The following is a 26,338-nucleotide window of genomic DNA, read 5'->3' on the forward strand; positions in this document are numbered from 1 at the left end:
ACTGGGTGTCGTAAGTGATGAATCACTGAATTTTACCCCAGAAATCAGTATTTTTTTTTTTAATTTTTAAAGATATTTTATTTACTCAGTTGAGAGAGAGAGAGAGCACAAGCAGGGGGAGAGGCAGAGGGAAAGAGAGAGAAGCAGACTCTCCACTGAGCAGGGAGCCCAATGTGGAACTGGGATCGTGACCTGAGCCAAAGGCAGATGCTTAACCGTCGGAGTCACTCAGGTGTCCTCAGAATTCAGTATTGCACTGGATGTTAACTAAAATTTAAATTAGAAAAAATAAAGATGGCAGCATCTAAGTGTGGGTATCTTCTGACCCTCCGCCCCCCACAGTCAGGCTGCCACTGGGCTCCCATCCCATCCCCCTCACCCTTCTGAAGCTTCTGCTAAACTGCACGCCTTCTCCGTACTGCATACACAAGCCAACCCGACCGCTGGAAGAGAGTTTATAAATCTCGTTCAAGGCTGGAATGTACACACGGTCAACCTAGCACCCCAGTTATCATCTATGTTCCAGCCCCCAGAGATGCCCTGGGGAAAAGAGACGGATCTTTCAAGCCAAGCCCTGCCCCAATTACAGAATCTCTAACTTGGGATGGTTTGTTACAAAGCAGTATGTCGACCTTCCACCTGTGGCAAAACACCTTCCATGCTGGCTGGGTAAGATCTGACTATGTGAATGGGTCTTTTGGACCTAATTCCTTGGGCTGAGGTTGGTTTCACGTTCTTCTTGGCTAAATGCTTTTGTTTCCTGAGTTCCTTTTCATACAGCATCTCTAGTCTTACTTCAATAGGATTTATCATCCCACATATCTAAGCGATTAGAGGTATCTTCCCCCCTTTTCTTCCAGCAGGGTTGTGCTCCTTGCATTGTCTCTGTCTCCTTAGAGTCCCTTTTTTTGTCTGTTTTGGTCACCATCCATCATTTTGGAGCCTTCTCTCTGGTCTCTGATGACCCTCTACTGTTGGTTAATACTTAGGGCTGAGACTTCAGCCTATCACTCACAGCCTGAAGAGTCTTTTTTTTTTTTTTTAAAGATTTTATTTATTTTATTTGACAGAGAGAGATTACAAGTAGGCAGAGAGGCAGGCAGAGAGAGAGAGGAGGAAGCAGGCTCCCTGTTGAGCAGAGAGCCAGACTCCGGCCTCGATCCCAGGACCTTGGGATCATGACCTGAGCCGAAGGCAGAGGCTTTAACCCACTGCGCCACCCAGGCACCCCCAGCCTGAAGAGTCTTGACTAACCACCAGTGGTCAGAGTCTACACTAGGACATCATCAGGGAGGCTGACCGAATTCAGACACAGACGAGACAGAACACAAAAATGAACTGAGTTCAGGGGGTGGGGTATGCTCAGAAAGCAGCCTGTCCAGGGGTGCGGCTGGAGCACAGGGCACTGGTAACACCTACCAGCAGTGGGACACACAGGGCAAGCTTCACAGGAGTGGCATTCCGTGTCACCCCGAGGTGTGCAGGTTGGGCCAACTGGGAATGAGGGGTGTGAAGGGAAGGAAGTGGCACGGCAGGGAGGAGGCCCTATGTGCGTCTAGATGCTGATGACGACACCCTGGGCTTGAAGTGGATGTGGTGACTGAGGAGACAGTTGGGGGTCTCGGAGGGGGGTGGACAGAGCTGGTCCATGGGGAAGGCTGGGGATGGCATGAACTGTTGGCAGCAAAGTGCCATGTGGTGAAGCATCTGCCGAGATGGTGGCTGACGACAACTCTGGCTCCGCGTCCCCACACCTCTCCTCCAGACACGAGCTTACTTTGCACAAACGGTCATCACAGCCACCACTTCCTAGTCCTAACAGCCAAGCGCAGTGTCCATCAACTAATGAATGGATAAAGAAAACGTGGTGTATCCTTAAAATGGAATATTATCTGGCGAAACAAAGAAATGGAGGACTGACAGATGCTTACAACTTGAACACACTATACTAAGTGGAAGAAGCTCATCTTAAAAGGCCCACATAAGGGCTGTGGCATCTAGTGACGAGCACTGGGTGTTGTAGGATTCCATTTATAAGAAATGTCCAGAACAAGCAGATCTACAGAGATAAAACAGATTAATGGAGGGGGAGGGTTAAGGAAATGGGAGCTACCACTAAAGGATATGGGTATCTTTTGGGGTGATGAAATGTTGTGGAATTACAGTGATGATGCTCGTACAACTCTGACTATACTAAGAACTACTGGATCATACACATGACATAGGTTAAGTGTATGGTATGTGAATCATCTCTTTAAAAAGTTGTTACTAAAAAAGGTGGGGGGTGTCAATGACGTCTAGTTCCCCTCCCATTGAATCCAGCTTCTCTTATGACTTGCTTTTCAATGAGAGAATATGCTTTGAACGAGAGAATATTCCTGGGGCTAGACCCAGGAAACGGCTGGCAAACTTTCACTCTCACCCTCTTGGAAATGAGCTGCCATGTAAATACGCCAGGCTAGATCACAAACAACAGGTAGAGAGAGGCCGCATGGAGGTAAACCAGGCCCCCACTCATGTGAACGAGAACATCTTGGGACACGCCAGCCCCAGCAAAGCTGAATTAAGCCAAGCCGAATTAAGTGACCCCAGGAGAGATCCCATAAAACCAACTCAGAGAGTCAGGAGAATAAATCATTGTTGTTTTAAGCCACGGAGTTTTGGGGTGCTATGCTATAGGATGGATAACTGATATACCACCTCTTCAAGCCCCGGGTTCCACCTCTGTGACATGGGATTAAAGCTACAGGGCTCTTGGGAAGGTCACATGAGGCTAACAGCAGGCACCAGCCTCAAGAAATACTAGTTGCTATAGTTATTATTAGTAACTATCATCTCAGGAGCCCCTTGACATACTGCAAGTATACTCCCGGGGAGCCCCCATTGCCATAAGCACCTGGTACCTCCACTCACAGGGTTTCCAAAAAACTGGTTTCCCAAGAAAAACAAAGCAATTTTTTCCTACAATTTCTGTAGTACAAAAAAATTAACTTGGAACCATAAACGGCCTAGGGTTCTGCTTAGATCAGCCATCCACCCAGCTACCTATCCATTCAACACACCTTTATTAAGTCCTTGCTGATTACCAGACACTGATGAACAGCAGCTCAGAAGACTTTCCCACCCCTGAAACAGCAACAGTTACCATACAGTGGGCTGCTAACAGAATGGACTACACACTTGCACTTCAGCTAGAGATGAACCTGAAGTCATAGATAAAATCTAAACTCACCCAGAGAAAAAGGTGATAGGTACACATTCTGAACCAAACCCTCAGGATTCCCATCGGGAATCTGCCCCTTTTAGCAGGGTGATCTGGAGCATATCATTAGTCCCCTCTATGACTTCATGATTTCCCATAAAATGGGAATAACCTCACAGGACTGTTGCAAGGATTAAATGTTAATGTAAATAAAGCTCTCAGGAGTCCACTCGGCACACAACAAGCACTTGGGAAGAATTAGCATTTTTAAAAACCTGAAGGCACAGTAACACAGCAATTATTCTGCAAACCAAAAGGTCATAGAACAGTCCTAAAAGTCACCCAGACACCCAGCACAGTGCTTCTCAAGACATTTCCTTTCTACTGATACTTTTTGCAAAATGCCAATCACCTGCCCTAATGTCGCAGCCATGTCCAGCTGCTCTCAAAGTTCTTCGCTGGTTACTTGCACTCTCTCCTTCTCACAGCTGTCTCCAGACTGGTACTTGTCTGCCCAGGCAACTTGGAGTAGCACTGTTCTAGGACACAGGGACAACTCACAGGCCTGCTGAAAACTCAGCTCAGAGGTTCAAGAGAATTACAAAAACACGGAAGTAAAGAAAATCAACCCAATAGCTGGGGCAAGAGGAGGACTTGCGGGTCAACAAACTGAGAGAGAAAATAATCTCGACTGGCCAAATCTAAAAAAAACAAAACCAGCTGCCAGAGCAAGGACCCACCTGGTACCTTCCCCACCAGTACTCCAGAAGGTCCCCTCGGGAAACACGTCGACCAGGAAGTCATCAGCCCCAGAGCGGTAAGAGACATAGAGAAAGTAGGCAGAACTGACTCAGGCTTCCCAAGAAAGAAGTCCTTCTCAAGAATTAGAAACCACCCGAAGCAGTCACCAAGCTTTGAGAACATCAACCATGGCACACAAAGGCCTGAGTTCCTTCTCTACAAGGAAAACATGCAAAAATTTCCTTTGGTGACATGGGACTGTACCCCCTCCCACACACATATACACACCCCGTTCCCAGTACCTGTGGTTTTAGGAGGCTCCTGAGGTCCGCCTTGCCAGCCATACTGTGGGTATCCTTGATAGGGGTACCCCTGAGGAGGTGGGTAGGGTCCCCCCATTGGTCCTGGAGGGCAGCCCCCTGGTCCCATTGGTTGTGGTGGATAAGGTGGGTACGGGGCCGTCGGACCAGGGCCCGGATACGGTGGAGGGTTCCCTGGGTTCATCAGGGACCTGCAGAGTGTACCTAGGAGGCAAATAACAAAAAATTATTTTCATCTAATCCATAGAAATCATTAGTAAAAAAATTTCAACTCAAGAGACCATTTATAAAACACCTTAAAGGTTACAAACCTCTCACAAACCTTCAGTTCTGCCCATTGTTTCTTTCTCACAATTGACAGACAAGTATCTTCTGTATCTATTTAGTGGCCTTCTGCCTGACTTCCTCAGTAGACTGCAGGCCTTGAGAGAAGGGACCAATCACCTGTGGGTCATCGCCATGATACTGGAGCTTACTAAGATACTGCCCAGTACAAGAACAGCATCTCTTTGTTAATTCTCTGAAATGTCCAGAAATGTGACTGCATAGCTCTAGGAAGAAGACACCAAGTGTAACAGCACTAATTAGGAGTCAGATCAGTGGGGGCTAACCCAGCATGAGAAATTCTCCAAAAAAAAAAAAAACAGCGCTGGGCCACGCTGGGATCTTCTAATAAACAACACTACTGCCGTGACCAACAAAGACCCACGGCTCTAAGCAGCTGAGCTGCGTCCTTAGTTCTCGCTGGACAGAGGGCACTCAGATCATCCAAGGTCTCAGGACTCTAGAGAGCTCACCAGGAAACCTCACATTTGTGTTTAATGGCGCCTGTTCTTGGTGGTCTGCTTCTGTGAGGGAAGCCATTGCTTCCCAGCCCCCAAAGACTTGTTAACCATTCTTGACTGGCCTTGAAGGCGTGGAGCCAGCGTCTCCTCTCCATCATCTCTGCAACCCCCACAGTGCCTGACATGGCAATGACTTGACTAAGAGCATTACTGGGAAATGCAAAGTCCATACTCTGGATGAACGTGGCATCAGTACTCTTGCTACATTGTACTGTTACCCATCTGGAGTACTAATATTTAACTCTTTATCTATTCGAGGATTTTCTATCCCCAACCAAACCCTAAGTTAATAGAAGCAAAACTCTCATAGTCAAAATTTAATAATTTCACTGTTAATTCTTCTTTATAACAGTAATCAATAAATTTGTAAGTGACTATGTCTGTATATGAAGACAAAAATAACCATAAAATAAGGTTCCCTAGACAAACCAGATTAAAGTATAGTGGATTTTGCAGTTTGCCCACACAACAACCATATCCCCTTCAAAATAGCGGTCAGGTATCCATTCATTCTTCCTTCCGTAACAGCTCTGGGATGAGCCCAGGGTAACCTAAGCCAGCCCAGGCCACTCTTACCCCCTTCGCATCAAGACTAAATCAAGAAGGCATCCAGGACTAAATCAATCCCAAATGGCATTCCTTGGCCAATAGGACTGGTTCTGACGTAGTCCGATAATTAAAAGCTAACACACTCCTGACCTTCCCTTCCCCTTAACTCGAGTACAAACACAGTCCAGTGAGGACGCAGCCTGGAGCACTGGTGACAGCCCGGGTGCAGCCCCGAGGAAGCCAGCCCGAAGATGAAGAGGTGCTCCAGAAAAACAGAGCCAAAAAGGAAAGTATTCCAGGTGACTTTGTAATGGTTCATAAATCAGGCAGAAACCTAAGCCTAAGCTCAACTACCTCTACAGAATTTCCATTCTAGGAACCAATGGTAAGTAAGCTAATGTGCCCCTCTGAGTGACATTCCAGCAAGCACACAGTTATACAGTGCTGACCATGCCTGGCGCTGTGCTAGGTAATGCGGGTACAGAGATAAATAGGGCTCAAGTGCGTCCCTTGGCACCTGGTTAAAAAAAGGCAAACATAAGGATAGTGAATTTTAGAAAAGGTGGTAAATAGACAGCTGGGCAGGAATAGGGACTTAAACCCAGGAGGAGGTGAGAAGGTCACTTGAAGGAGGTGATTATAAATTGAAACTAAAATACGGATTCAGAATGGCTTGAAGGTCTCTGTTTTGACCATATCTGCATTCTGTCCCTCATGTTAGAGACTTACTTTTCCAGAGGCCTAACAGGGACTCAGAAAAAAGTCAAGTTCTTTCCCTTCTCTCCTCTCGGCCAACAGGGCAGCCTTTCCCCTTATACTAACACGAAGGCTCATGGTGACTAACACTGCATTATCACATGGTTCTGGGGACATGTACATAACCCCAAACCACTTCTGCATTTCCTCTCTTCTACCAAGAAGGCTGTGGAAAACCTAGTGAACCTGGTCTTAAACAGAAATCAAGGGGTGCCTGGGTGGCTCAGGGGGTTAAAGCCTTTGCCTTTGGCTCAGGTCATGGTCCCAGCAGGAAGCCTGCTTTCCCCTCTCTCTCTGCCTGCCTCTCTGCCTACTTGTGATCTCTGTCAAATAAATAAATAAAATCTTTAAAAAATCAAAAGAAGGAAGAAATCAATCTCATTGACCCTCCCAGTCCCCCAAATGGCCATTTCATTATTCACTTTTTTTAAAAATTTATTTATCAGAGAGAGAGAGGGAGAGAGAGCAAGCACAGGCAGACAGAGTGGCAGGCAGAGGCAGAGGGAGAAGCAGGCTCCCTGCCGAGCAAGGAGCCCGATGTGGGACTCGATCCCAGGATGCTGGGATCATGACCTGAGCCGAAGGCAGCTGCTTAGCCAACTGAGCCACCCAGGCGTCCCTCATTATTCACTTTTTAGGTCACAAAAGTAGAACACAACCATCATAAGTAAGCTTTCAAGTAATTTTTGTATATGGGGGGGGTGGCTCCTCTGAACTGAACTAATCCCATCAAAACTGTATTTTGTCTTGATTACTCCAAAAAGACCCTGTAGTCATGATCATTCTCACTCTAGCAAAGTCTGGACCAAACTCTGTAGACATTGTCCTTAAGAACAGCGACCCATGAGAAGAAAAAAGAACAGAGTACATACAACTTGTTACAACAACAGACCACAATATTTCATGACTTTTCTGGTTCCATTTACTTGCAGCTATTCCCCATTATCCTGTGCTGTTCTCTCTCTGAAACCCTCAAAACTCTTCCCTCTCTCCTCCCTCTCTCTCTCAAACTCTCAAAACTCTTCCCTCTCTCCTTCCCCCTCAATATGTTTCCCCCTCAATTTTGGTATGTACCTCTCTCCCTCTTCCTGAGGAATCACTTCATGTCTAGGGAGAAAAAAAATCCCAGGTGCTACTCACAGAGGCACTTATAAAGAACATAAACCAGCCAGGGCTCCAGCTGCCACACCTCCTCCCCTACTGTGTCCCTATGTTCCCAAGACACGCCGTCATCTTAAAGGGATAAAAATTTGGACCTATATTCGTTTCCCTCTAAATAGAAAAAAAAAAATCTCAGTAGGAGAAGAGGGAAAGTCACAGAAACAGCATCTGTGCTGAGATCAAAGAACACGGAGCTGACATTTGCAAAGCACAACTTCACCTAGTGGGAATCAATCAGGAATCCCAAGTGTGTACAAAAGCCAACCCAAGTAAAAAAGATTACCTAGTACAAACCATTTAATGTCATCAAAACACAAATGAGCGTTAAATTCAAGGTATGATACTTAACTCTGTACCATGAACGTTTTCCCTTATAAATCTGCTCAGGTGAAATGCAAGCCCTGCTCTACCAGAGTGTGTTACACTGAGAGTCAAATGTAAACTGGAAATTGTACTATTAAAGACAAATCAGAGCTCCAAATGGGAAAGCTCAAATTAAGCAGCAGCCAAGATCCCGTAACAGACAGCAACGAACAATGCTAATCGATGATGCCCATCAGGACGGGCTCAAAGTCCCAGCACCAGGGACCATTCCTCATACAATGAGAAGAGCAGGAACTATGCTTTCAGAAAGTGCTCCTCCGACACAGACCACTAGAAAGGACCTCAAAAAAAAAAAAAAAAAAAAAGCAGAGACACAGGAAAGACCAATATTTTTCAAAGTTGTCATTGTTTTTTAAATTACAAATGACAAGATACCTGGCAGCCTGGCATTTACCCTGAAGGGAGAACAGTGAAGAATTTTCCTCTGGAAAAACTAAAAATTTAGTCCCCATGGAAGAAGTATTCCTGTTATCAGTATTTGAGGAGATGCCAAGAAATGACTCACCCAGTCACTCCACAGCAAAGCCTGTGCACAAAGAACTTCTAACTGACTTTTTATTGCCTAATACATAAATGAATGGACAGAAATGATCAGACATTTGAGTAAAGTCTGCAACATAAAACAGCAAAACAGAATGGGAAGAAAAAAATTAAATATCCAAAAGAAAAATAAATTATGGTACAGCTATATAGTAGTTCTTTCAAATTTTTAACTGTTTTTGAAGCATGATGTGGTATTAAGTATAAAAAAATTTTTTAAGGGGGCCACCTGGGTGGCTCAGTTTGTTAACTGTCCAACTCCTGATCAGGCCTCAATCTTGCAGTCATGTGTTCAAGCCCCTCCATAGGCTCCACGCTGGGCATGGACCTTACTGAAAAATTTTTTTCTAAAGCTATATATTCAGCATGGTCCCATTTTCTTCTTTTTTTCCCCAAAGATTTTATTTACTTATTTATTTGAGAGAGAAGCACAAGTGGAGGGGAGGGTGGAGGAACAGAAAGCAAGGGTTTCAATCTCAGAACCTTAAGATCATGACCTAAGACGCTCAACCTACTGAGCCACCCAGGAGCCTCAATCCCATTTTCTTTAAATATTTGTAATTAGATTAATGTACAGAATGAAAAGGCCTACAAGAGACTCATATAGTAGTCACCTAATTGTATAGGAAGGCACCACTACAATTCATAAAGTAAAAATCAGGGGTGCCTGGGTGGCTCATTGGTCGGGCGTCTGCCTTCGGCTCAGGTCCCACATTGGGCTCCCTGCTCAGTGGGAAGCCTGCTTCTCCCTCTCCCACTCTCCCTGCTTGTGTTCCCTCTCTGGTTGTCTCTCTGTGTCAAATGAATGGAGAAGTCTTGAAAGAAAAAAACGAAGGAAGGAAGGAAGGAAGGAAGGAAGGAAAGGGAAGGGAAGGGAGGAAAAATTAGTCTTTCTAAAAAAACAGTGCTGGATATTCTTGCAAAGGGGAAAAAAATGAACCCTGATCACCAACCTTAAAAACAAAAAATAATTCACACTACAGAATGGGCCTATATATAAACACTACAACAATCAAGCTTTCACAAGTATATAATATATTCATGACTTTGGCACTATTTACCTTATGACCCAGCAACTCTGCTCTCAGATGTACAGCAAAGTGAAATGAGTGCAGAAGAACATTCAAAGCCATTTTATTTATAATAGCCCCAAAATGGAAACTGTCCAAATGTTTGTCCATAGCAAAACACACAGCTTATGGGCTATACAAGAGAAAACTGTCCACCAGTAAATTAAAAAAGAACAATTACTACACGCAACAGCGGGATGAATCTCACAGACGATGATGGTAGAAGGAGCCAGATTCAACAGACTTCACACTGTATGATTCCATTTATATGAGGCTTGAGAACAGCCAAAAGGAATCTACAGATATTGACTGGAAGAGGCACAAAGGGAGCCTTCTGGGATGATGGAAATGTTCTACATCTTGAGCTGAGTCATGTTTACATGAATACTACAAACTCATTGAGTTGTACATTAAGATTTTCACACTTTAAGCTGCACAGCAACAGCAGACAGAATGTGGCTAGGAGGAAAAAACAACATTTATAGTGGTTTTTCCTGGGTGCTGGAATTATGGGCAATTGTTATTTACTTATATTCGTCTGTATTTCCTAAAATTTCAAGAAGGGAACCTATACAGTCCAAAAAAATGTGGTTCTCTTAGTGCTTTTGGATACTTTCAATGCTACTCACATTTTTCTTAGCCACTAGCATGCCTCTGTAGACATCCTATCTACCCATTTGCAGCACCCTGATATCCCTTCCCACTGCTTATCTAACCCTTGTTGGTAACCTATTTTCTAGCTGCTCTTTACTGCTTTTTACAATAATTTCTGCAATTATGATTCTTTTTTCACAAGATATTTGGCTACTTAAGTTCTTTCAGTGTTTTTTTTTTTTTCTGCTTCAAACTAAGATGTCACTTGACTGAGTACCAGACATGGGGTTAGAAAAAAGAAAAGAAAAAAAAAAGAAAATTCTCATGAATGCATGGAGACTTCCCCCACCTTGAAACTGTTCTTGTCGTCAAAGTCAGAAGTCATGCTTATCCTTCCATCCTTATGTATATTCCTTCGGAATTTATAAAATTATCTTTAAAGTTTAAAAGCATGAGAGCAGATATTACTCTAAAAACCTCCCTCTGTGTCTTTTTTTTTTTTAAACTCCCTCATTAGCTGGCCTTTTAACAGTATCTTTGTGAAAAGATTTATATTGTAGGTCCCTCACTTTTCCTTGATTCTCATACCCATAATTTTGGGTATGGTTTGCTGGGCTAAAAAAAGCTTTAGAATTACTGGTTTTGTGTTTCTCTGTCCTCTTAGGTTTACAGTTTTCATTAAATTTTAGCACTGACGTGTTGGTTTATTCCGTTCACACAGTCTTTTGTTCACTCCACAAATATTTCCAGAAGCACCCACTAGGAGCCAGCACCAGTGGTTCAAGGCACTATGGAGATAAAGGTAAGCAAGAGACAGCTTCTACTGGGACTCGTGAGGGAGGCAGACATTAACACCAGCAATTATGAAACCAAGCTGAGAGAGAGGAAGTACTCAGTACAGCTGACCTCGAGGTAGAGACAACAGATCAGGAAAGTCAAACAGAGCTTCTGGGAAGAAGTGACTATCACACTGAGAGTTGAGCAAAAACAGAAATCCAACTACTCATCCTTCACCCTCTGGTCAGATACAAAAATCTGTGAGAAAAACCTGAGCACACTGGAGTTGAAAGGGTTCAAAATGGCCTAAGCAGACAGAAGGAGATCGGGCCAAGGGTCAGTTCGCAAAAGTCCCTGCTAAGAATAGACTTTTCAGGATCACTGCAGCTTCCTTTTGTGTGCGCGCATGTTTAAAGATTTTATATATTCATTTGTCAGAGAGAGAGAGAGAGATCATGAGTAGGGGGGAGTGGCAGACAGAGAGAGAAGCAGGCTGAGCCAGGAGTCCAACTCAGGACTTCATCCCTGGGATCATGACCAGAGCCAAAGGGCAACGTTTAACCAATGGAGCCACCCAGGAGCCCTTGCAGCTTCCTTTTCTATACTTGTACCTCTTGTAAAAGGATTCATGTAACCTTACTTACATTTGCCTTTCTGATGCTATTGGCAAACCTCATCATTTGTTTATTCCAAAATAAACAACATTCATTGATATGAAAGACAAGAGAACCTGGTCCCATGGATATGAGAGAACAAACCCTAGCTGGCTTGCTCTTGCCCTTCAGTACTGCTAATCATAAAAATAAAATGGTCATTTCCACTTGTCTGTTATTGCATCAGATGGAAAATGCTGGAAGTTCTCCAAATTTCTAGGGTATAGTGAGGATAGCTTGGCTCTTCAGACTATACAAAATTCACTTTGGGGGTCACCTAAATGAGTTCTGCAATTCTACCGGAATAGGCACAAGAAGCCTGACTGAACGGCCCCCCTAGTCCGGGAAGTTGTGCCACACTCATGCGCAACAAGCAGGGAGGAGAAGTAGCAGCCTTAACTCTGAGCTCCAAAGCCCCAGCCACAAGAATGAGCATTCGAGAACCATGGGCCCACACCTCAGAGGAACCTACTCCTGACCTGGCCTACCTGACACAGGAGACTTGGGGAATAGTCACTGGAGGTATTTGCCTTTTAAATACAGTAGTGACATGCCCAACCACAGAGCACCAGCAGGAAACCTCTGAGAGTTAACAATTATCACAACATGGGCAAGATCTTTGATTTTTGTAGCTTGCTCACCATTTCTAACACATTTTGCTGTGTTACCATTTCCTAAGCTGCTTTTCGTTGGGGGGCAAGCTCTAAGGACATAACTTGCAATGTTACTTCTGCACTGTTGAAATACTGATTCTGGTGTTGACCTCCCAAATATTACCAGTCATCACCTACCTCATTCAGGACCATCTGCTTGACAGAGTTCTACTAGGTACTGTGCTGTCCTCACAAAGTCGATGAGTGAATATTTGAGCATGTCTTTGGTATCAGTATTCTGGCTTGTGGCCTCTTTGTGGAGGACAAAATGTCACAGAGCCCAAAAATGGCACCTTCCACTGAACAAGGGCATCAAAATGCACGTGAAAGGAAAAAAAAATAGTGTATCATCTGTCTCTGGAGGCCCTGTCCCTGAGTAATGAAGACCTTCATTCCTGACATACAAACTGCAAAGGAACCTAAAATCCTACCAACTATTTATTAATATGCTTTGCTAATGCCATTCAGGTAATTGCTTCAGGCCACCATCCCCAAAATTAAGCTAACACAAAGATGTAAGTCCACTCAACTTGTCCTGATACATTAGGAGTAGTAAAGTCTGAAAAGTCATCCCACATTAATTATCCACAGTACTTCAACACTATTTGAAAACATGATTATAGTTGGGGCACCTGGGTGGCTCAGTCAGTTAAGTGGCCAACTCTTGGTTTCACCACAGGTCATGATATCAGGGTCATGAGACTGAGCCCCAAGTAGGGCTCTGTGCTCAGTGTGCAGTCAGCTTGAGATTCTCTCTCCCTTTACCGTTGCTCCTCCCCTCCCCGTCTCAGTCTCAGAAAAATAAAATCTTAAATAAAAATAAAAAAAAAAAAGAAAAGATGACTATAGCCAATCAATCTTGCCTCCTTCCAACATTAAACTCAGTGTGCAGATTTTAGTGTTCTTCCAGTCTTGGAGACTTTGAGGGAATCCCAAAAAGTTCTCTTCAAGAGAGGGTAACATACCCACCGAAACTGTTTGTATAGCTGTCTATAAAGAACCTCTTAACTGGATCCAAAGTTGTATAAAATCTAACATCTATAACATTTATTAAATGGTCCTTAAAAAAATAATTGCTACATCAAAAGGTCTCTCAACAACTGAAATAGCATTCCTCCCTAATGTTTGGAGGAAGCATCCCCCCCCTTTTTTTAAAGATTTATTTATTGAAAGAACGAGAGAGAGAGAGAGAGAGAACGCACACATGAGCAGAGGGAGGGCCAGAAGAAAAAGCAGACCCCCAGCTAAGCAGGGAGCCCGATGTGGGGCTCAATCCAAGGACCCTGGGATCATGACCTGAGCCAAAGGCAGACACTTAACCGACTGAGCCACCCAGGCGCCCCGAAACAGGTTTTTTTTTTTTTTTTTTTTTTACATAGGGACCATCCTGTTTTCGTACATACTCTTCAAGAAAAGCATGTTTTTAAGTGAAACATTAAATAAATAAAAACACCCTATTCTTTGGACCAGCAACTCCATCTTTAGGATTTTATCTTACAGATAAACACTAGCTCTGGAATGCAAAAAAAATTTTTTTATACACACAATTTTAAACCCTCTTTACAGATATTACAGCATTTATCACAGCTATATAACACATCACACACACAGGCACACACAAACACACACACACAAAATGTATAAAATCCCCCCCAACGAAAAATGGTTTAACCAGTTTAACCATTCCCCCACAGGAATGGTTAAACAAACCATGGAACTTACAAGCCATGGCATTATAATTTGGCCCGTAAGAATGAGGTAGAATTATGTGTGCTGATACGGACAGGTGCCAATATCCTGAAAAAAGAAAATTGCAACAAAACACATTCTACTGCCCCATTTGAGTTTAAAAATAAAGTTCTATTTCTAAACCTGAATACACTGCAGTTATATTAATGAATATAATTATTCATTTAACTGTATTTTACACACACACACACACACACACACACAATTTCCACATATATTTAACAATGGAAGTTAAAAGCCCTGCCGATCATCTTTGGGTAAAGTCTACCACATGGCTTTGGGGAGAAAATAATCCATTTCATAATAAGTAGAAAGCCATGCTTCCAACAACTATCCAATGACTACTGAGAAAACATTCTGTTCTTGTCACCACCCGAAAACCCCAGCTCCAGATCAGGATCAACTGTTACAAACAGTCTCATGGATTCCAGGACCACCTCAGCAAGGACCTCTTTTCCAGCCTTCATGAGTCACATATGGTCCTCTGCAGAGACCACAGGCCTACCTGGATGTAGGACTTACTTCTGCCTTTAGCTTCTGGAAGGACTCCCTAATGATGGACCTCAGCTTGTCTGACAGCTCCCTATAATGCCAGCAAATCCCAACCACCACCGCCCTCCCCACACCACTGGGACCCATATTTGGGGGAAAGACACCTCCAGCCTCATCCAACCACTCAGCTCAGGGACTCTGGTCAGTAACCCAGCTACAATGTTATCTGAGAGCCAGTGGGGAAGTGAAGGTTGGCTCCTCCTCAGAAAAAAAGGTTGGGGACCTCTGAATTACATCTAGTCACTGGGACATATGGGGCAGCATTATAACTCCGGAACTTCAAACAGCCAGCCCTCAAAGTGACAATGGAGAGAAAATGAGGCCCAGTAAGAGGCAGCAGGGAAAAAGAAAGCAGCAGTGAACAGAAGGGACAGAAAAAGGGAAAAAGGCTATTAACACAGAAAGTGAGTTGGGGACATGAAAGAAGAGGTTAGAGCACAGAGAGGAGGAGAAGGACCCAACTCTGCCCCCTGCCAAGTTAAGAGGACGCATTATAAAGGGACAGGTCCATCGCTCCCAACAAGCCTGACAAGGCCACTTCCCAGGCCAGGTCCCCCACCAGCACAGCCCCTGCAAGACTGGCTCCCCTGCCCCCTCCCAGAACATTAGATTAGGCTTTGTGGGAAATTTGAAATCCCGATGGCTTAGAAAGAGGCCCCTACAGCTTAATGTGGTGGCAATTTAAGTAAGCATTGCTGGTTCCTGCCAGCTCCTGGGCCAGCCAGGGCTCTGCTTTGCCAGTAGCCCGCTCTCCTGACCCTCGGAGCAAAGGAGCAACCCCGTCAGCGCTGTGGGGGCGCCTCTTAATGGGCCAGAGGGAATATCATGTCACACCAGCCAGAGCCACTGCTGCCTACCATGTGCCCGTGTGGGCCACCCTAAGAGACCAGACCAGCCCCAAGCAGCAAGGTCTCTCCTCCTTTCTTCATCTTCACTGGCCTTTTAGAGTGAAAGGCAATAAGGCCCAACCAAGGTTCAAAAAAAACAAATGCTAAGGAATTCCAGATTTCTGTCAGTAACATCCACAAAGAGCTATGAGGTATGAGGAAGACAAGGGGCTCAAAGTAGTGGCGGGTACTGATGAGTTTAAAACAAAAACAAAAACAAAAAACTGCAATCCACCCAGAAATAAACCCACACTGATATGGCCAATTAATCTACAACAAAGGAGGCGAGAATATACAATGGGGAAAAGACCGTCTCTTCAGCAAATGGCGCTGGGAAAACTGGTCAGCCACATCCAAAAGAATGAAACTGGACCACTTTCTCAGCATACACAAAAATACTCAAAATGGATTCAAGATTTAAATGTGAGACCTGAAACCACGAAACTCCTAAAACAAAAACCATAGGTAGTGAATTCTTTGACACTGGTCATAGAAACATTTTTCTACATATGCTTCCTCAGGCAAGCCAAACAAAAGCAAAATTAAAGTATTGGTACTAAAGCAAAATAAGAAGCTTTTGCCGGCGAAAGAAACCATCAATAAAAACTACTAAAAAGGAAAAGATATTTGCAAATGATTGATTTGATAAGGGGTTAATATTCAAAATCCATAAAGAATTTTTTAAAAAGACACATTCACACACGCATATATGATCTTATACAACTCAACATCAGAAAAACAAATCCAATTAAAAAATGAGCAGAGGACCTAGAGACATTTTTCCAAAGAAGACAAACAGATGACCAACAGACACTTGAAGAGATGCTCAATGTTCCTCATTATCAGGAAAATGCAAATCATACCCACAATGACATAGCACCTTACACCCATCAGAAAGGCTAGAGTCGAAGACAAGAAATAACAAAAAATAAGCAGCAAAAAACAAAGACAAGAAATACCAAGTGTTGGTGAGGATGTGGAAAGGAGCCCTTGTGCATTGCTGGTGGGAATTCAAACTGATGCACCACTCTGAAAACCAGTATGGAGGTTCCTTAAAAAGTTAAAAATAGAATTATCATATGATCCAGTAATTTCACCACTGGGTATTTACCCAAGGGAAACAAAACAACTAATTAAAAAAGATATATGCACCCTATGCTTATTGTAGCATTATTTATAATAGGCAATATACGGCTAGAGCCCCTTGTTAGCTTAGTCTTAATCTTGGGGTTTTGAGTTGATATATGCTCCCCAAATGATCCTGCCCCAAGGCCCAATACCAAAAGCTGACTGGTAAAGCACTGTGGACAGCATTAAAAATTTAATGTGTCATGGGTGCCTGGGTGGTTCGGTTGGTTAAGTGTCTGACTCTTGATTTCAGCTCAGGTCTTGATCTCAGGGTTTTCAGTTCAATCCCCACATTGAGCTCCATGCTGGGTGTGGAGCCTACTTTAAAAAAATAAAATAAGGGGCGCCTGGGTGGTTCAGTGGGTTAAAGCCTCTGCCTTCAGCTCAGCATCAGGCTCTCTGCTCAGCGGGAAACTGCTCCCCCCCACTCTCTGCCTGCTTGTGATCTCTCTCTGTCAAATAAATAAAATCTTTAAAAATAAAATAAAAATTAATGTGGCAAAAGTTTAGCACCTCTTCCCAGGTCATCTTCTTCCCAAATAACTTTGTTGTTAATTGTTCCCCATCCCTATCTTTCTTTGAACAATGAGACCATGTGGTCTGGTAGTTTTCAGTAGTGATATATTTTCTGGGCCAACTTTCTGGGGATGACTAATGATTCTTTAGCATAAATCAGAGAACTAATGATAGACATTGTGAATACAACATTACTCCTCAATGAGTAAATTTAGGTAGATCAAACTCTCCTCCCACCATGACTACCAACACTGCCTTAAACCATTTAACTGAAAGGCTTCACAAAAATATAAATCATCCCTTGTTTTTGGCAAAGTCATACTACGGAACTGCTGTCCATAGAGACTGAATTCAAACCACCTGTCTCCCCTGCTTTAGAAGTAAGGGCCCATCAAGTTTCCTAACTCAGGTTCCGAGGCCTAAATCAATACTAATATTCTACCCATGTCTCTTAAAAACCACACAAGAAATCATTCCAAGTTCATTTCCTTTTGAAGAGTCCTTTGTAAATAGTGCACAAAGTGGTGTGAACCTTTTTGGCTGGAGAGTCAACTCATGCCCAATCCCCTTGCTTCTGTACTGCTGTTTAATTGCTGACTCCCACTTTATAGCCAAGCCAATTAGTAGCCTTGGCCAAGTGCTGGGAGCTTGGAGGCTTGTAACTCCATGCTGCCTGAGAAAAACAAGAAGCCTCTCCCATCAGAATTTTCCTCATGTGAAAACCATGCCTAGCCAACAAATGCCGGAAGTCTAAGAGAGATGGAGACTGTAGTTCTGTCCAGTTCCTGGGCACACCACTAAGCATATGAGTATCTGAGTAGCAGGACCAGCGGACTGACACAGGATATGGGAATTTTAAGAGAGGACTATTTTCATTCCTCAATTAATTTATGAAGTATTATTACCACTTTTATTTCTGATGAGAATAACGAATTCCTTTAGAGCTGACAGGATATTGAGTAGAAAGCTCCAGAAAGCTCCACACCTGGCTAAGTTACTGGCTTCTTCTAGGCACTCTAAGAGAATCAAAAAAGAGGGGGGAACCATCGAACTGATTTCCTTATGAAACATAAACTTGCATTTACCCTCAGGCCTCCAGGTGTTGATTATAGGTTTATCGATAACCAAATACTGCAGAAAAAGCCAACAAAACACCTTAGAGTCTGAATAAGGATTTCAACAAAATTTCGAATGTTCACCTCTTTTTTATTTCATTACATCTCAAAATACACCATTCAGCTGTGGCGGTATCATAGCCAATGAGGTTTATCTGAAGCATGATTATTGCTAATTGAAAAGATTCAGTTTTGGAAGAACTCAGATTTCATACACGCCTCTCATTAATTCTCCTTGGTACCTCTGCGAAGGGAGTTCTAACTATTATCCCGTTTCAAGGTCGAGGAATGTTTCTCTCCCAAGAAAGGACAGCCTGCTGGGAGGGCCCCTGGGTGACAAAGGGCAAGGCTAAGAATTCTCCTAGCTCAGTCTCTGGCCTGTACCCCCGCCTGGCCTCTCACTTTGGCTCCTAGCCCCTTATGGGACAGCATTCCCGTTCCTCAACACAGAGCAGCCAACCCCGGTGTGTATCATACTTAGGTTTAGGGAAACACATGAAAATATTTTTCCTGACATCATATTCTCTACCAGTGGGAAAACTTGTGTGGGTGGCATGGGTGAATGAAAGCAGAAAATTTCCCAAAACTCTTGGCCTACTTAATGGCCCTGACAACACATACTTAGAGTGTTTGGGGGGTGGGAGTGGGCTGTTTCTTTTCAAAGGAAGCATGATGAGTCAGCTGGTTCAAATACATCCAAAGAGATTTAGAAAACAAAACAAAACAAAAAAAAAAGATTTAGAAAATGGTTAACAATCCTTTTTAAATGTGGCGGAGAAATCTAACCTTCAAAGATTCTAAATATTACAGGACTCCTGCAAAGACCCTTAAAAATCATTATCACAAAAGCCCTACCACCTGTAGGAAAAACTCCTCAGCGAGTACTTCGTGGTAAATGCCCATTGCTCAGGTGATCTATCATAAAACTTATTTCACAGAGAATGGCCTCACTGATCTGAAGGGAGGGTCATTTTCCCTAAGTGCCACCCCCTGGATTTGCCCTCCCTTGAGTACTGTGCTGGTTTGGGCTGCACAAAAGTTGCCGCCACCTTCCCAAGTTCTCTGCCGTTCCCTAAACTACCTTCTACTGTACAGGATCCCTAGAGGGCCAATTCTATTTTCTGCAGCAAACATAACACAAACTGGTGGGAAGGTTCAGCCATTTCACATTCTCCCAGAAAACAAATTGCTAAGGTTCAGTATAAAATGGAAAGCAGCGACTTTTTTTTTTTAAGGTCACAGAATCAGCAAATTTCAGAACTGGGAAAAAAGCATAAATCAGCAAATCGTTACTCTTAAATAATCAAAATTTTTTGTTTCTTGGGAGGCCTGGGTGGCTCAGTCAGTTAACCAGCTGGCTCTTAATTTCCTCAGGTCATGATTTCAGGGTTGCAGGAACAAGTTCCCGCATGGAACTCTGCCAGGAGCCTGCTTGAGAGTTTCTCTCTCTTCCTCTCGCTCTCTGCCCCTCCCCGCCACTCACATGCCAGCATTCTCTTAAAAACAAAAACAAAACAAAACCCTTGAGGGTGCCCGGATGGCACCTTCAGTTAAACATTTGCCGTACACTCAGGTCATGCCAGGATCAGGGATTTAGACCTACAAGGGCTCCTTGCTGGGTGGGGAGCCTGCTTCTCCCCTCCCTGTGCCTGCTGCTCCCCCTGCTTGTGCTCCCCCTTCTTGTGTTCTCTCACACATGCTCTCTCTGTGCCAAATTAATTAATTAAATTTTTAAGAAAAATTGTTTCTCAGGAAAGTAAGACAAATGGCCAATTAACACTTAAACAGCCTTAAGCTGAGAAGCCCACAAGAGGAAGGGGGCATGTATGAAAGAGCACCTTTTAGTTCTGCGATTAACGAAAAACACGAGACTCCTTTCAGTTTCCCCAATGTTCCATTTCATGTTTTGGGCATGGATTATCCTTTAATAACTTTCCCCCATTAACTCTCCTACCAATCACTTGGCATTTGGGTTTCACTTTGGGGATAATGAGTGTTTATAAGACACTGAAACCTCTGAAGGCCAAGTGCTGTGGACAATACAACCCCATGCTTAATGAGGGGGACAAGCTCACAGGTAGACATTAAATCCGGTCAAAAGAGACAAGAGGAACCCAAGACTAGGTCAGTAGAGGGGCAGGTCTTGATCTGGGATTTTTAAAGTTCGAGCCCCACCTTTGGTACAGAAGTTACTTAAAAAAAAAAAAAAAAAAGGCAATAAGAAAATGGGTGCTTCCTTTTCCTGACAAGGATTTTTTTTTTAATTTAACACTGGCTGGGGGCGCCTGAGTGGCTCAGTGGGTTAGGGCCTCTGCCTTAGGCTCAGGTCATGGTCCCAGATCCTAGGATCGAGCCCCGCATTGGGCTCTCTGCTCAGCCAGAGGCCTGCTTCCTCCTCTCTCTCTGCCGGCCTCTCTGCCTATTTGTGATCTCTGTCTGTCAAATAAAATCTTTTAAAAAAAAAAAAAATTAACACTGGCTGGAGTGGAGGCACCTGGCTGTCGGCGTCCTTGTTATATTTCATAAGCAGGGGTCGCAGAATCCCAACAGGCCAGAGTTCTAGGCGTTGTCACCTCTTTCCCAGGCTGTTCCCAGCAGCCTCCTCAGCGTCTCCCCATCCCAGTGTTCCCCTTACCCCAACCCAGCCCACGATTCAGTGGCTCCCAAACCCTCAACCGGGCACTCAAGAGTTTTTCCTAACCAGCCCTAACCTAATTCTCCGAAGTTTTTTGTTGTTGTTTGCTTGTTATTTTTCCCAAAACAGCCCTAGCCCTTGGTCTAGTCAGTCACCCAACAGTCTCGTCTTTCCTTCACCTCCTGCGCAAGGCTCGCGGTCTCCTTCCGCGGAGGTCCTCTTTCCCTCTATTCTTCCATCCCCCAACCGCTGCGAGGAGATTAGTCCTCAACCCTCAGGACTCCACTCAGATTTCACCTACACCAACAGGTCCACTGAGATCCCAGTTACCCCCCTCTCAAGAATCAGGATTCCTTCGCCTCCCCTAACACCTTCTCTGAACACCCCGACCTCTGCTCTCACAAGAGGGGCTCCCGAGCGGCCTCCCGGCCCCCGGCAGCGTCTCAGAAATCGCAGCCCAAGGCGAAGAGCTGCAGAAGCCTCCCGTACAAATCCCTCGGGACGGGGTGTGGCGGTCCCCGCTTAGCACGCCGAATCCGGGCATGGCGAGACCCGCTGAAATGCGGAGCCCCTTCAGACCATAGCCCAGTGGCCGGCCGGGCGGCGCAGGATCTCCACTCTCCCAGCCTCCAACAGCGGCGCGGCGACTCAGAACCGGACTAACAGCCGCGGGGCTCCTGGGTGGGCTTTGCGCCGGCTCCCGGCCCCTCCCCTGGGGCTGCGCACACCCCATCCTAAGTCGGTCCGTCCCGTCCCGGTGCCCGCCGCCCTAGGGGTGCTCTTTGGGGGGCTCGCGGGCGCGCCAAACCTCCGAAGGGCCCTGCCCGCGCCTTACCCGCTCCCCGGTTCCAGCTTGGCTGGGCCTGCGTCCGCCCCGACTCACCTCTCCTCTTCTCGAATCCGTAGGGCACTGGTTTGGTAGACCTGACCCGACCAGATGAGACTGCACCAGATGCACCGCACCTGCCACCGAGCGAGAGAGGAGCAGCCGCGAGCCTGACGTCAGGTCTGCCCCGAGCACCGAGAGCTCCGAGTCACCTGATCACCCCGGCAACGCGCGCGGGGCGGGGCGAGGCGGGGGGCGGCGTCACAGCACGAGCCCCACCCCCAGCCGGCCGGCCTCTGGGCGCCTCCGGGAGCGCTCCGGGTCGCTTGGCTTGGTGAGAACCCGAGGCGGGATCCGGGCTTTCCTGCTCCTGCCTCTGATCTGGGGTGGACCTGAGACTCCCAACAGGCACTCGTTTCAGGTTGGATCAGTCACGAAGACTCCAGATGATTACCCATCTCCGCTAGGACAGGTGCCTGGCTGCCCCCGTTGTAACCCGCTCACTGTAGGCCTCTCCTCCTGGTGTCTTCTTGGTCTACACCCGCATAGTCCGGGATTCGTGAGCTGTACCTGAGAGGAGTGGGGCTATGGCTAACTGGATTGCTCTCTGGCAACTTTTCCTCATAACTGTCACAGCAAGTAGTGCAGCTTTTGCTAGAGAATGTAATAAGACCTCATTCTTTCAGGCGCAGGCCCAAGACTTCCTGTCCTAAAGGTCTTCTTCTGTTCCAACAGGGAGAGAAATGACTGAAACACTCCCAGAGCAAAGTCTAGGAAAAACCTGCAAGTCCTACTTGCAAAGATTTTTTTTTGTTACTCATTTTAGAAATTGATTTTTCTCTAATGTACTCCCCTTGCTTGCTACAGCCATAGGCATACACCTCTGTGACTGATGTAGACCATCAGCTTCAAAGTGAGAATTTAACATCCCATGGAGGTCCCAGTTTGAGAACCACTTTTTATCTCCTCTCTTGGCTTCTTGCTGATTGAATTTCATTTTAGTTTTACTCTCTTATTCCCTGCGCTGCTGTGGAGGTTTCATATATATTGTCCTTCCCTCTCAAACTATAGGATTTTAGACCCGTCAGAGAGAAAAACCATGGGCCCCAAAAGGTGTCACTTTGTCCAAGTCACCAAACCCAGGCTTTTTTTCTTTTTTAAGATTTTTAAAGGGGCGCCTGGGTGGCTCAGTAGGTTAAGCCTCTGCCTTCGGCTCAGGTCATGATCTCAAGGTTCTAGAATCAAGCCCCGCATGGGCTCTCTGCTCAGCAGGGAGCCTGCTTCCCCACCCCCACACCTCTCTGCCTACTTGTGCTCTCTCTCTATCAAATAAATAAGTAAAATCTTTAAAAAAAAGATTTTAAAAAAGTTATTTATGATAGAGAGAGAGAGGGAACACAGCACAGGGGAGGTGAAGATGGAGAAGTAGGCTCCTCACTGAGCAGGGAGCCTGATATGGGGCTTGATCCCAAGATGCTGGCTGGGATCACGCCCTGAGCTGAAGGCAGACGCTTAACGACTGAGCCACCCAGGTGCCCCAAAGTCAGGCTTAATAACACAACGTAATTGCAGTTTCAACCTTTGCCAGAAATGTGGTCAGGAATTTCCTGATAAGCACCAATGAGGCAATCTGTCACGTGGCACTCTCCATCCCTCAAAGGAAGGTGGGGTAATCTGCATTACAGGAATCCCGCTACTCTACCCCTAACGGAATATCCTTTCTCTTCTTTTGCTAATAACTTCCTTGCTCCAACCTCACTCCTATGAAAAAAATCTCTTCCATTTTGTACAAATCCCCTCTACTAGGTAGATGGGATGCTGCCTGATTTAGGAATCATTTATTAAAGCCAATTAGACCTAAAAGATAAAAAAGTTATTTTACAATCAGTTTCTAGTGAGCACCTTTTGGCGTTGCCCAGCTAACTGGCAATGCCCAGCTGACTGAGACATTGTCTTGGAAGATCAGGAGTTGATGAATAGTATGTCTCATATCAAAGTACCACCTGTACTGTTTACTATTTACTTAATAGTTTAAAGTGATACTTTTTCTTTTATACATATTTTTTTAAAAGAAATGCATATAAATGGGAAAAAAGACAGTTGTGAGGGGTGCCTGGGTGGATCAGTCAGTTGATCAAATGCCTTCTGTTTGGGTCATGATCCCAGGGTTCTGGGATGGTGGAAACCTGAGTCAGGCTCCCTGCTCAGCAGGGAGTCTGCTTCTCCCTTTCCCTCTGCTGCTCTCTTTGTTTCTGCTCTCCCTCGCTCTCTCTCTCAAATAAATAAATAAAATATTTAAAGGGGAAAAAAAGACCGTTGTGAAAGGTAGAGAAGAATCATGGCTTCAGACAAAGTATTAGCTCTACTAACAGAAGAGACTGAAAACATGACCCCAGGGTCCCAAAGGGCAGAGATGAGCGGGCAGGAAGATGCTGGGACCTGGGCAGGGTAGGGAGAACTGGGTTGTATGGCAGATCTGAAGAGGGGAACTCCATGTGGAGGTGGGGGGTGTGCTGAATTGAGCGGGAATGAGGTTTGAGGGAAATGGTGGCGGGGAAACATGCTGAGAACCGAGACAGAGAAGGGGTTGGAGAGAAAGGAGAAGCACCAGGGGTTTAGGGACAGAGGCCTATTAGCCTCTGAGGAATGAAGGTCACTCACACAACACCCCAAAATCACATTTGGACCATCAGGGGTAAGATCCACCCTTTACAGAAACTAGTACAGAGTAACTGATGCAGAGCTCATCTGTTCCTAGGTATACTCCGACAGCAAGACTTTTTGGCTAGAAAATTTTCCAGGCCTTTGGGAGCAAGCATATGCCGCTGAGGTTCTAATGAGGGCAGGGCAAGGTGAGGAAGGGGGTATAAGGCAGGGATAAGCGTCTTTAAAGGGAGGAAAGCTTCTCAGGCAAGTTGGGACAAATGGAGGCTGTGCTGGGGAAGAAGAGATGATGAGACACATTTTCAGTAAGGTCCCTGGCCACTCCCCTTTTACTGAGTGGGTAGGAACTGAGAGGGCTTAACTATCAAAAGAAAAACAGGGGTGCCTGTGTGGCTCAGTGGGTTAAAGCCTCTGCCTTCGGCCCAGGTCATGATCCCAGGGTCCTGGGATTGAGCCCCGCATCTGGCTCTCTGCTCAGCAGGGAGCCTGCTTCCTCTTCTCTCTCTCTCTGCCTGCCTTTCTGCCTACTTGTGATATCTCTCTCTGTCAAATAAGTAAATAAAATCTTAAAAAAAAAAAAGAAAAAGAAAAACAGAACATTTCCCACCTTCACATCCACCTCCACATCCATAGTAAAGGAGGGTTCTCATGTGAGTACAAACCCAGAGAATGTTGCTGCAGCAGCCAAGAACCCAAGAGACATGGCCAGGTTATACATCCCATGTGGTTCTTTTCTAGAATTTGACCTCAAGGCCCAGAACTCAGCAGCCTGCCAGTGGTAGAAGTTGCTGGAGTTTGACCAGGTTTCTTCACACAACAGTGGCGAGTTGCCTTCCATTCCTGGAAAGAAAGAAAAATGTCTGTGTAGAAGGCCCTGACAAAGCATATTTTCTGTAAAAGTTCATTAGCCACAGAAACTGCAATGGATTTTCCACATATGTGACTTCAGGAGAACCAGCTAGGACTGCAGGGGCGGCACAGTACAGGGTTCGGGGAGCCTGGGATTCATCCATTTCATGAACGTGGCCATCTTACCCACTTTCTCTGAGCCTCGATCTTACCTACAAAATGGGGATAATAACACCTACCTCTTTTACATTTTTTTTTTAAAACACCTTCCTTTTAAACTTTACAGGAAGTCTCAATGAAAGGAAGAATCCAGATTCATGATTTTTCACAAGGCCATTTTATCTCGGATTTTTTTTTAAGTAGGCTCTATGCCCAACATGGGGCATAAACTTACAAACCTGAGATTAAGCGTCACACACTCTGCCCTCTGAGCCAGCCGGGAGCCCCTTCACAAGGCCATTTTAAAAACCGTTATATTCTTAGGGGTGCCTGGGTGGCTCAGTCAGTTAGGTGGCTGGCTTCAGCTCTGGTCATGACCTCAGACTCCTGGCATGGAGCCCCATGTTGGGCTCCCTAATCAGCAGGGAGTCTGCTTCTCCCTCTCCTGTGCTCTCTCCCTCTCTCTCTTTCAAATAAATAAATAAAATATTTTTAAAAATAAAAATAAAAACCATCGTATTTTCACTGGATCCCATTTGTTCACTCAACAACAATCCAATGAAAGAATGTTTCTTGGATGGCTAATGTGCACTCTCAGCTGTGATGGCCACGAAAGGAGAGGTGCTCCTTTAACAACTCCTCCAGGCAACTGCCTCCTGCTGGGAAAGTCAGGGAGCAGGAGACCTGGTAAGGCCCCTGTGAAAATGAAGGCTCAACTATGTTGTCATGCTCTTCTGTATTCCCAGCATTCATGAAAGGGAGGCCACACCAGCTGCACAGGCTAAGGTGGGATGCATGAAAGGAAGGGTGTGGAGTGGAGCCTGGAAAGGCAGGATTTGGAGAAGTAGGAGAAAAGAGAGCATTCTCAGTATATATGTGCTGAGTAAATGAACGAATGACTAAACAAATAAGCAAAGATGGGGTGCCGGGGTGGCTCAGTGGGTTCAGTCTCTGCTTTCAGCTCAGGTCATGATCTCAGGGTCCTGGGATCAAGCCCCACATCGGGCTCTCTG

General features: G+C 45.2%; 1 protein-coding gene across 1 annotated transcript in view; it reads right to left on the minus strand.

The window, feature by feature from the left end:
* CYSTM1 (cysteine rich transmembrane module containing 1) overlaps positions 1-21,851 on the minus strand; it is a 60,050-nt gene extending 38,199 nt beyond the window's left edge. Inside the window, exons 1-2 of the mRNA XM_044226290.1 lie at positions 21,663-21,851; positions 4,246-4,467 (exon numbers count right to left, since the gene is read on the minus strand). Of these exons, the coding sequence (XP_044082225.1) occupies positions 4,246-4,447 (202 nt within the window). The 5' untranslated portion in view covers positions 4,448-4,467; positions 21,663-21,851. The remainder of the gene's footprint in view (positions 1-4,245; positions 4,468-21,662) is intronic.
* Between the last annotated feature and the right edge of the window lie 4,487 nt (positions 21,852-26,338).

Source organism: Neovison vison, chromosome 1, assembly GCF_020171115.1.
Source record: "Neovison vison isolate M4711 chromosome 1, ASM_NN_V1, whole genome shotgun sequence".
Taxonomy (NCBI): Eukaryota; Metazoa; Chordata; class Mammalia; order Carnivora; family Mustelidae; genus Neogale; species Neogale vison.